The sequence below is a fragment of the Hyla sarda genome, chromosome 5 (assembly GCF_029499605.1).
Source record: "Hyla sarda isolate aHylSar1 chromosome 5, aHylSar1.hap1, whole genome shotgun sequence".
Taxonomy (NCBI): domain Eukaryota; kingdom Metazoa; phylum Chordata; class Amphibia; order Anura; family Hylidae; genus Hyla; species Hyla sarda.
In genome coordinates, this window is record NC_079193.1 from 185,224,286 (window position 1) to 185,236,871 (window position 12,586).

Genomic DNA, 12,586 nt, shown 5'->3' on the forward strand with positions numbered 1-12,586 from the left:
GGAAGGGGTGAGAGTGGGGGTGCTTCTGCATATACCTATAGAAAAGGGTGGAAAGGGGGGTGCTCTGCATATACCTATAGGGAAGGGGGGAGAGGGGGGGGGTGCTCTGCATATACCTATAGGGAAGGGAGGGAGAGGGGGGTGCTCTGCATATACCTATGGGAAAGGGAGGGAGAGGGGGGTGTAGCTCTGCATATACCTATGGGGAAGGGGGGGGGTGTAGCTCTGCATATACCTATGGGGATGAGGGGGGGTGTAGCTCTGCATATACCTATGGGGAAGGGGGGGTGTAGCTCTGCATATACCTATGGGGAAGAGGGGGTGTAACTCTGCATATACCTATGGGAAAGAGGGGGGGGGTGTAGCGTAGCTCTGCATATACCTATGGAAAAGAGGGGGGGATGTAACTCTGCATATACCTATGGGAAAGAGGGGGTTACCTGGCTACCTACCTACCTGCCCTTTTACTGTGCAGGACACCAAGGAGGGCATTATTACAGTTTGTGGGCCTATAGATGGAAAGATTGTGTAGAGGAGAGCACTGAATATATGCAGAGTCTGCCATGTTTTTCCTGCAGATGTTAAGATATCCACATGGCGGTCTTATCCGGACAGAGAAGAAAAGGAAAGAGGACGCCGCTGATCGGAAAAGGCGTAATTGTGAGTCCCAAAATGTAACTGTAATCACTTATATGGTGTACACATCCTGTGTACAGCTGATATCTACCGCCATATGGTCCTGTATATAATCACTTATATTGTATACAGATTCTTTATAGTATACTGGTCTGTGTATAGTGGTTTTATTCAGTACAGTATGGCGGTATTATCCAATTATTGTGTGGTGGTATATATATTTACTCCTTGTATACCAGTATTATTGGTCATGGAAATTTACCTACGTTAAAGTGTTTCTTACATATATAAATTTTAATTTATTGTGTGTGGGATTTGGGTGGAATAGGAGCGTGGCAGAAGATTGACGAGCTGCAGAGCCTAGCAGGGGCCCTTGCCTTTTTTTTTGGTCCGGGGGCCCCCAATGTTGTCAGACCGCCCCTGGGGGGAGGGGAGGGTGGGGGTGTAATTAAGGGGTGTGTGTGTGTCTGCCAAACAAAGGGTCCGCCCCGGGTGCCAAATGCTCTAGGTACGCCCCTGCTGATAGTTCATGTGTAGTTCACGTGCACATAGAAACTTTAAATCATTTGCAAATTAAGAGCTGATTTGCATAAAACACCAGAAAAAAAAAGCTTCAAAATATGCTCTGTAAAACAAAATTGTGCAACACACAGATTTATAAGCTTTAAATGCACTGTGGGAACAAAGCTTTAGAGTGTACATAGGAAATAGCATCAGAATTAGTGTCAACAAGGTGAAAATTTTGGGAAGTTACAAAAGTTTATTTTTTGCCTGGAGTTTCATTAAACATAGTTTAGAGACGATATTCATGCATCATGGGTGACTATTGCATTTATTGATCCCTTAAATATAGCAAACATATGTAAGAACGCTCTTATCTGTGTTTGCTAGGTTGTCATGGTACGCTTTAGTGGTTTATCCTGTTAAATAAGTAAGGGCATTTTTTTGGGTAAAGATGCTAAGGCTCATAGTACAGGTATTCCTCTTATAGTTGGAAACTATTATGAGTTATGGAACCCTTGCTGCAGTGACTGTCTGTAAATCCCCCCAGAATATAACCTCTTCCCACTCTGGAAATGCCTTTAGGACTAGTGTACTGGAATGAACAGGTTGTATGTGCTGCAAGACTGGTATTTTCAGATGGCTAAGAGTCTCTGATGCTTAATTTAAGCAGTCCTTAGCTATAACTCACAGTGGTCACGCTAGGATATTTGCCATTGGCAGCAGCCCAAATAGTCATATCTGCTCCATTTATTTTTGTCAAAGTATTTCTTCTCATAAGACACATCTCAACACCCACCGATGATATGTGATCTTTAGGGATGTTGAAAGTCACTTATGGACTTGTCCCAAATATCTCTTCCATAACAGCTATATGTTCTCTTAATTTTGTCTGAGTGTATCTTTCTGAATTGTGTATGGTTTGGTGTTATCTTTTTTTCTGGGCATTCTCTGGACATTTTTGAGTTTCAAATTAAGTTTCAATTATTAACACTTTTTTTTTAAATTGCACATTTCATCTTAAAGGAGTTATCCACCATAAGGTGATTTTAGTACGTACCTGACAGGCAGTAATTTACATGATTAGGAAGGATCTGCGCTTGTCTTGGGGCTAAATGGCTATGTCATGAGATTACCATAACACTGTGGCTAGCTTTTTGTGAACTGGTATTTCCTGTTTGAGTTTTCTTCTTTTGCCTACAAATCCCATAATTCCATTTTCCTCCCTCCCACACATTAGCCACCTCACCCATTGAAACATAAATGAGCTGCATCCATTCAAAAGACCTGTGGTTTTGAAACAGGGTGCCTACAGCTGTTGCAATAGTTGCAGATTGATCTCTCTCCCACCAAGCGATCCCTCCACCCATTGAAGCAGACAGGCTCCCTGTCATCAGCTGACTAGTAAATCAGGTCTCAGCCGCATTGCAACCTGGGAAAAATCTGAGACAACAGTCATTTTGTATGCTGTTAAAAATAAATATTGGGGTGAAAATCACTGAAGAATTGTGAGAAAACCGTCACACACAGGTACAGCATAGTCACATAAAAAAAATCCTGGAATACCCCTTTAATGTTACAACATTACTTAAAAAATGACTTTCTAAGAACCATGCTGTGTGTATTTGGCTGTAAGGTGTCTTATGGTTCTCCTTTATGCATATATATATGTGTATATCTCTATACATATAGTATCTTATTGAACATGCCATATTATATTTTAAAGCTCTGTATAGCTGTGTATGAGATAGTAAACATAGAACTACATTATTGGTTCATTCTCCTCTATGGCATTATGGTCGTGTGCATGGTAAAAAAAAAAAAATAGTATTTGATTGAATTCAATAATGAATACCGCTTTTCTTTTACAGAATGTAAATAAAAATTAATTCTTAATTGTTTTTAATTAGGAACCATCATTATGTCAGAAGATTTACGAGATGCTTTAGACAACATGTTTGATGCCAGGATCCCTAAACTCTGGTACAAGATTTCCTGGGATTCTGCCACCTTAGGATTTTGGTTTACTGAACTGTTGGAAAGAAATCAGCAGTTCCGAAGCTGGTTGTTCGATGGCCGTCCAAATCAGTTCTGGATGACAGGTTTTTTTAATCCACAGGTAAAATCTTTCCTATAATAATGTGTTACTTAAAGGCGCATTAGTGAGATTTTGTTACTTAAAGGACTTTTCAAGTGTTTTTTTTTTAATACAGCTTACCCATTATTATTGTGTAATGAAAGGTTCGACAACTTTTGAATAAACTTTAAAGGGGTACTCTGACCCTAGACATCTTATCCCCTATCTCTCCTGCAGCAACCCCTGTCATCTGCTGCACGGAGCATACTTCGATCCGTGCCTGATGATGGGAGATACAGAGGCGGAGTATCGTGATGTCACTGCCCCACCACCTCGTGATGTCATGGCCCGCCCCCCTCGATTCAAGTCAATGGGAGTTGGCATGAAGGCCGACACGCCCCATTCCATAGACTTGCATTGAGGGGGCTGGCCATGACCTCACGATGGGGCAGGGTCATAACATCACGATACTCCGCCCCTGTATCGCCTGTCATTAGGCACGGAGCAAAGTTTGCTCCGTGTAGCAGATGACAGGGGGTGCTGCAGGAGAGATCGTGGGGGTCAGAGTCTAGGGGCAGACTACCCCTTTAAGGGCAACTCACTAAGCCAGGCATTTTATATGCCGGTCTTTAGTAAAATCCCACAGCCATAGGATTTAGATAATTCATAAAGTTACTGCAGAGCCTGCCTCTTGCACAGCACTTTGAAATCTATGGAATCTCCCTGCTAGAATAGATTTTAGCTACAGTATACACTAGCTGAATTTGGCATGTGATGAGGCCATGCTCTTTTTATGCTTAGCCATATGTACTTGCTTTGATGTGGCTCAGCTGGCATAAAACAAACACTTACAAAAGGTAGCAAATTTTTGTGCAAACCAGGGACTTGTTCATAAATGTTTGACTATTTTACACCAAACCATAAATGTAGAAGCTTCCTAAATTCCCCGCTTTGTGTTTAATTTCCTCACCATTTTCAAGACCACTGCTTTCTTTTAGTAAAATGAAGCATTTATTGTTTAGATCACTTGACACTGGTGCATTAAAAGAAAGCTTTGATATCATTATCAAGCCCCTAAATGTGTTACCGGACAGGTACAATGCCCTAGAATAAAAAAAGATTGAATCAAGACTATACTCTATTCTCTAGCATGCTAGAGTGGTAACACAAAGAACATTCACCCAATGTTTTTATTTTATCAAGTTAGTATCCTATGATCACTGTGTACATTGTGTCTGATGGATGAAATATCTAATCCTTGTATAGCGCAAACCTTCTCATCTAATCAAAATTATTTACCCAATAGGGTTTTCTGACTGCTATGAGACAAGAAACTACCCGGATGAATTTGTCAAAAGGCTGGGCTTTAGACAGTGTGATTTTACATAATGATGTCACCAAAATGATGAAAGAAGATGTCAATGCTCCTCCTCCTGCTGACATTGGGGGTGTATATATTTATGGATTGTTTCTTGATGGCGCAGGCTGGGATCGCAGAAACACAAAGCTTGTGGAAGCTCAACCAAAGGTAGGGTATACTTAGATAATGGTGGTGGAAAAAATTTCAATTGATCTGTTTGTACCCAGGATTGTATCTATAACAAGGGGGTGATATGGATTTTATCAGTGACCTAGTAAATAGCTGACCTCCGTCCTAATTCATTATCAAAATGTATACACCAAACTAAATCAAATGGAGTCATTTCAGTTTTAAATACTTCATACTTCTAGATTTATTTTGCAGTCGTCCAAATTATATAGACATTGCAATTAGCATAAGTTCCCGCCCTCACTAGGGAGGCGTTTTTAGCCCTGGCATACCATATACATACCATATAAGGAATGCCCTCTGTCTCAGATATTTAAGAAGGTTTTAGGTCTTGGCTAGAACAGGAAATTCCTCTACTTGATGGGAGAGAGAAAACAAGGATCAGAGTAGCGTGGGCAGTGGGCTTTGTCAAATAGTCTCCTATAGCATCAATATACACATGGGGGTCAAGGCTGCCTGCAGGGGCTGCACGTTTACTTCTGGAGTGTGGTTTGGGTGCCTTTGTAGGTTCAGTAGTGAAAATGTGTATGGGCAGAAGAGTCTTGGCTAATGTGCATTCTCTAGTCCAATTCCCTTCTAATCGGGTTCTGAGCTTCATATCCCCAAGTATCCCATACCTTACGCTAGTTAACATTTACTCATTCCACTAGCTAGGCCTATTCTTTCTATATTTTTATTAAGTATTCCTTTCTTTATAACATTATCACCCACTAAGATGCTTATTTCACCCCGCTATTTGTACATGTTCACCCACTGATTCTCCACATACAATGTCACATCCAACAATCCGTTGTGATTATCTTTTCCTCTGGAACAACCATGGTTATGTGAGGACACAGATTTAACAGTTATCAAAGAATATATCTTAGATACGTCTATACGGGATCATCATATGTAAGCATCTCTTTCCTCACTTATTTCCTGACACACACTCATAGGTTTAAGGATCTGGGTAACAATTACAGAATCTGAACTAGGCAAAACTTTACAAAAGGTTTTTGGTTGTATTCTTTACTGTATCTATGGTTAGGGAATCAGTACAGTCAGAAAAGGACATACTTATATTTGTCCACCTTAGGCAGATTAGATGAAGTCTACTCATAGTCTCTGAAACAGTTAAGTTGGTTATGGAGTGTGTCGGTCAGGTACCTTTATTGTTTTACCTAGATCATGACAGATGTAAATAATGCTAGTCTGTACAAACCTTCTTTCTGCATTGTTGAATCCTGAGGCCACCCAATGTACGGACATTACTACACACATAACTCCCTTCTGCTTAGTGTATGGGGCCATATATGTTACCATGGGGTACAAGACTGTTGGCTCACACAATTTTTTACTAACTCTCAAGATGCCCTCTTTTCCCTGTACCACCTCTTTCTTCTTCTATTGGTATCTCTCAGCATGCATTGCTGGTTCCTGTAAGAGACCTAACCAGACAGATCCACACTTCTCATCTACCTGTACACTGTGTACCATAACTGGGAGGGGGGGGGGGTGACAGGACAGGAGCACTGTAGCTTTGGCAGCCTTCTCCACCATCCAGTCCCCTTGGCTTCTGAAGTTTTTTCCTTCATGTGAGTCTGAACTTGTATGATGGCCACCTTCTCTGGCAGCTGTAGAGCTTTGAACAATTGAATTACAAACTACAGATTCTACATTTGATTGGTTTGCCCAAGGATTCAAGAAAACCTTTACTCCAATAGGCCCATACTTGTGGGCGGTAATAAAAGTGTACCCGTACTAATTATGTCTTACCTTCAGACATTTCAATATCTTCAACTCTACTTTCTGAACCAACAGTTCAGATCGAGTGGTTTATTGAAGTAGAACTTCATTCTGCATGTGGTTTACATCTTTGCATCACTTGAAGCAAGCTTGCATTTACAACTCAGCATCAACCATGGATTCTCTGATATCCTATCATGACTCTTGAATTTTTAACCTCATAAATTCAAGACAATCAATCATAATCTGAGAGTAGCAAAGCTACCAAAAAATGGTTTTCTTTTTCAGCATCTTCGTGTTACACTAAATTATCATTATAAAGTTATCCACTCAAAATTGATGTTATTCAAATAAATGCAATGTAGAATGTATAGGTATATCACATTGGGTGTACATGTACTATGAACATACTTAAGTTCAAACAGTGGATATGTAGATATATATTTTCTTCAAGTCTAATATGTGTTTTAGTAGACCAAGGCTGTCATTCTCCCTATAAGTTTCACCTTTCTCCTCCCACTCCTCTATGTCACTGGTCACCACCCCTTTGAGTCTGGCTTTTTGTTTTCCTTTAGCTTGGTCAGTCTTCAATAATGCTTGAATGTCTAGTAACTGACTGTATTCCTGTATTACTTTACAAGGAGACATACACATGTAACAATATGATACACATATAACATGTAACAATAACAACATGTACAAATACTCAACGGACAACACACAGGGCCCAACACACATTCTCACCAAAAATGTAAAAGAATGAAAAATATACTGAGCTCTTTCAAAAATTGGGAAAAAATCACCTTCAATGCTCATTGTTTATAATCCAATAAACCATTAGCTGATTTTAAATGCTTAGGTAATGCAAACCTATACTATCAATTAAGTAGTGATCACTTTTATATATCTTTTATTTTAGTTCGCTTGGCACACTTCTGCTCTTGTTACTCCTATAATATAATCAGACAATTAATCGCATTTCCTGATACACTTCATTTTTGGCATCCTTCCTGCGCAACTGTGAAAACAAAACTTATTAGTAAATTAATGAAATATCATCAGATAGGTTCAATTAATACCACATGGATTTTCTTTTGTTTTTCAGCAATCTAAAAATTATCCCTTTACAACACAAACTTACATAAACAGCTTCAATCATGCTCACTCAACTTTCCTAAAGACCTAAAACACCCTCGGCATTCCATAGCACTAAACACTCCTCATCATCATCTTCACTTTTACCCCCACCATTGGGAAAAAACACTCTATTCATTCCTCTCCATTCATTGGACTAATAACACATCTGGAAGTTATAATCCTCACCCTGAAACAAAGGCTCTCTTCACTCAAAATATAATATATCTCTTATTCAACATCCTATCAACAGGCTACCAAAATGTATGTTTGTACATCAGTGTTAATTTCATTACCTAATTTTGATTATAACAGTTCAGATGATTACAATTTAACCAAATCAAATCATAATTTGCTCTCAAGAATCACACTGTTGTATATGAATACTGTATATACTGCTGCTATATATGAATACTTCTGTCCATCAACCATCAGTATATTCTAAACTGCCTTAATATCCATAGTCCATTCTTCACTCACCACATGTTTTCCCATCAAAACATTGAGTCTCCATTTTGTTTCTCTGGTATCTATCAAAACTTTGAGACTCAATTTTGTTACTCTCACTCATCCTATCAAGCTGCTAACAACAATCTGCTCCTCTTTTACTTGTCTTATCACTTGTATATATCATTAACTTTTGGACTAACTTATCCACTTTTCAACAACACAATGCATACAGTCCTTTGTCTACTCAAACTACTATATCCAAAACCACTAATTAACATTCTTTAGGAGATAATGAGGCAAATCCTACTCAACAATTTAGTTTACAACACAGACACAGTTTTGACATTTCGGAGGGTACAACTCCCATCATACCTTCTATTCATCCATTTACTCTCTCACACACACACACACACACACACACTCACACACTTTTTCAGTTTCTCCAGCTTTCATCACCATCTCTATACGTTTCCCATCTTTGCTTACTCATACATCCTTCCCTTGGCATTTTTGCTCATTTTCCTTTAGCTCATTCACCCATTTGACCATTCCTCTTTCCTTTCAACAATTCTACCAGTGAGGTCATTCATACTGCAGCTCTGAACTGCTCTGCTATCTACAAACTACAAACCCCTCTCAACCCCTCCTTTTCTTAGGAGATATCCCAAAAACATTAGGGCTCAATTAACAGACACATTTAACCTTTTAAGGACCAAGGACGTACCGGTACGTCCTGAGTCCTTTCCCTTTCTATAATGCGGGGCCACGTCGTGGACCCGTGGCTAATAGCGCGCGGCAATGATCGCAGTGCCGTGCGCTATTAACCCTTTAGACGTGGCGTTCAAAGTTGAACGCCGCGTCTAAAGTGAAAGTAAATCACTGCCGGTTAGCTCAGAGGGCTGTTTGGGATGTCCGCGGCAAAATCGCGGCATCCCAAACAGCTCTGGGACACGAGGAGGGTCTCCTACCTTGCCTCCTGGTGTCCAATCGCTGAATGACTGCTCAGTGCCTGAGATCCAGGCATGAGCAGTCAAGCGGCAGAATCATTGATCACTGGTTTCTTATGAGAAACCAGTGATCAATGTAAAAGATCAGTGTGTGCAGTGTTATACCCCCTATGGGAGCTATAACATTGCAAAAAAAAAGTTTAAAAAAAAAGTGAATAAAGATCATTTAACCCATCCCCTAATAAAAGTTTTAATCACCCCCCTTTTCCCATAAAAAAACCCCAGTGTAAATAAAAATAAAAATAAACATATGTGGTATTGCCGCATGCGTAAATGTCCAAATTATAAAAATATATCATTAATTAAACTGCACAGTCAATGACATGCGCGCAAAAAAATTCCAAAGTCCAAAATACTGTATTTTTGGTCACTTTTTATATCATGAAAAAATGAATAAAAAGCGATCAACAAGTCCGATCAATACAAAAATGGTATCGCTAAAACTCCAGATCACGGCGCAAAAAAATGAGCCCTCATACTACCCCATATGCAGATATGCAAAAAAAAAAAAGTTATAGGGGTCAGAAGATGACAATTTTAAACGTATACATTTTCCTGCATGTAGTTATGATTTTTTTTCAGAAGTACGACAAAATCAACCCTATATAAGTAGGGTATCATTTTAATTGTATAAACCTACAGAATAAAGAGAATGTGTCATTTTTACCGAAAAACGTACTGTGCAGAAACGGAAGCCCCCAAAAGTTACAAAATGGCGTTTTTTTTCCAATTTTGTCTCACAATGATTTTTTTTTCTGTTTTGCCGTAAATTTTTGGGTAAAATGACTGATGTCATTACAAAGTAGAATTGGTGGTGCAAATAATAAGCCATCATATGGATTTTTAGGTGCCAAATTGAAAGAGGTATGATTTTTTAAAGGTAAGGAGGAAAAAATGAAAGTGCAAAAACCCCTGGTCCTTAAGGGGTTAAATGCACTTCTGCCGTTTCAACTATGTCTTGTACTAGTAAGGAAAGATCTACTCCCTCTCTTCTTCTAAAATAGCTAACAATAATCCATGGACACATTAACCCCTTAAGAACTCAGCCCATTTTCACCTTAAAGATGCAGCCAATTTTATTTTTGCGTTTTTGTTTTTTCCTCCTCATTTTCTAAAATTCATAAATCTTTTATATTTCCATTCCCAGACCTAAATGAGGGCTTGTTGTTTGCGTTACCAGTTTATTTTGTAGTGACATCACTCATTTTACTCTAAAATGTATGGTAAACCCCCCCAAAAAATGTTTGTGTAAGGAAATTTTAACGAAAATCCAAATTTTGTAAATTTGGGGGGGTTTCGTTTTCGTGCTGTACACTTTACGGTAAAAATACATGTTTTTTTTTATTCTCTGGGTCAATATGATTAAAATGATACCCATGGCTACTTACATTTCTATTATTGTACTTCTTTTAAAAAATCTCAAACTTTTTTTTTTTTACAATATCAGTACGTATAAAATTGCCCTATTTTGACCACCTCTAACTTCATTATTTTTCCATATTCATGGATGTGTGAGGGCTAATTTTTTGCGCCATGTCTGTAGTTTGTTTTGGTACCAGATTTGCGTATATGTGACTTTTTGATCGCTTTTTATTTAAAAAGTTTCAGTTTGATGTGACAAAAAAGCTGAAATTGTTTTCATTTTTTTTTTACGTTTACGCTGTTCGCCATAGGGGATCATTAACATTATATTTTTATAGTTTGGACATTTACGCACGCAACAATACCAAATATATTTATTATTTATCGTTTTTTACGCTTTTATGTATTAATATGGGGAAAAAGGGTGATTTAAAACTTTATTGGGGGAGGGGATTTTTCAAATTTTTACTTTTTTTTACTTTTTTACATTTATATATATTTATAGCAATCATTAGATTGCTAATACTGTTCAGTGCTATGCATAGGGCATACCACTGATCAGTATTATCAGCGATCTTCTGCTCTGGTCTGCTGGAAGGCAGAGCAGTGCAGAAGACCCCTGGAGAGGGACGGAGGCAGGTGAGGGGACCTCCGTACACCATCTTGGCTGATCTGATCCCCGCAGCAGTGCCGTGGGAGATCAGATCAACCATTATAAGTGCCGCACTGCCGCAGATGCCGTGATTTGTATTGATCACGGCACCTGAGGGGTTAATGGCAGACATCAGCGCGATCACAGATGTCTGCCATTACTGGCAGGTCCGTGGCAGCTAACAGCTGCCGGGACCCGCCGGGAATGAAGCGAGCGCAGCTCCTGCGCTCGTATCACAGCCGTGCCGTAAATGTACAACACCGTGCGCTAAGAGGTGTTATGCAGCGCCGTACATTAACGGTGCATGTCCTTAAGAGGGGTTAAGACATGACACGATACATATACAATCAGTTGTAATGGGACGGGTCCCAGGAATATGTTGTTGTTGGAGAGTCCCATGTCATATCCTCTGGTATACACTCTGTCAATGGGACGGGTCCCAGGAATAAGTTATTGTTGGAGAGTTCCGTGTCATACCCTCTGGTATACACTCTGTCCTAGAAACGCCTTCCTGCATTGTTTACTTATGACACTATCCTCTAATATCCTCTCTCACAGACAGACCTCTGGAGGATCAATTTATTCCAAAATTCAATCCCCCAAGAGACACCATCCCAGTTAATCGGCGTCCTGTGCCAAACTCCACTGATATCCTCTCTATGGATCATCAGCTTACTCCGCAACTCAGTCCCCCAAGAGACACAGTCAGTGGCAGTTCCTCAAGATCCTGCTTATTCACTCACACACTTCATACACACTCGGGTAGCAGATAGTTACTTTATGACAGGTTTAGTTAACCTGTCTTTTGTTGGCCACGAGACAGTAGACAGGCACCAAGATGAACCAAAGGGGGAGACAGTGGTACTTGGCAGGGGAACAAAACATATGTCCTACCGTACTCTTGGAGATGGTCTTCTTCCCATCTCTGTGTCCCATCTCTTTTGGTCCAAAATGGTGCCTTGTGTCGAGACTGCCTCACGGTTCTATAACCCAGAGTCCATGTTCCGGCGCCAAAACTGATATGGATTTTATCAGTGACCTAGTAAATATCTGACTCCCATCCTAATTGGTTATCAGAATGTATACACCAAACTAAATCAAACAGAGTCATGTCAGTTTCAAATACTTCTAACTTTATTTGGCTGTTGTCCAAGCCATATAGACATTGCGATTAGCAATAAGTTCCTGCCCTCACTAGGGAGGTGTTTTTAGCCCTGGCATACCATATGCATTTCATATAAGGTATGCCCTCTGTCTCAGATATTTAAGAAGGTTCTAGGTGTTGACTAGAACAGGAGATTCCTCTACTCGACGGGAGGAGGGAAAACAAGGAGCAGATTAGCGTGGGGGATGGGCTTTGTCAAATAGTCTGTTTATGCTGCATGTGTGTGTGTATATATATATATATATATATATATATATATATATATATATATACACATATATCCATTACAGGGGCATCCTCTACATATAAAGGAACGAAGGTTTCT

The 12,586-nt window shown here is 39.5% G+C and overlaps 1 protein-coding gene across 3 annotated transcripts in view; it reads left to right on the forward strand.

Annotated features, from left to right (window-relative positions):
* The window catches only part of LOC130273684 (dynein axonemal heavy chain 5-like), a 334,039-nt gene that overhangs the window by 309,176 nt on the left and 12,277 nt on the right, over window positions 1–12,586 (forward strand). For all 3 annotated transcript variants that reach the window (XM_056520899.1, XM_056520897.1, XM_056520898.1), the window contains exons 75-76: window positions 3,048–3,256; window positions 4,521–4,742. In XM_056520899.1, the coding sequence (XP_056376874.1) occupies window positions 3,048–3,256; window positions 4,521–4,742 (431 nt within the window). The remainder of the gene's footprint in view (window positions 1–3,047; window positions 3,257–4,520; window positions 4,743–12,586) is intronic.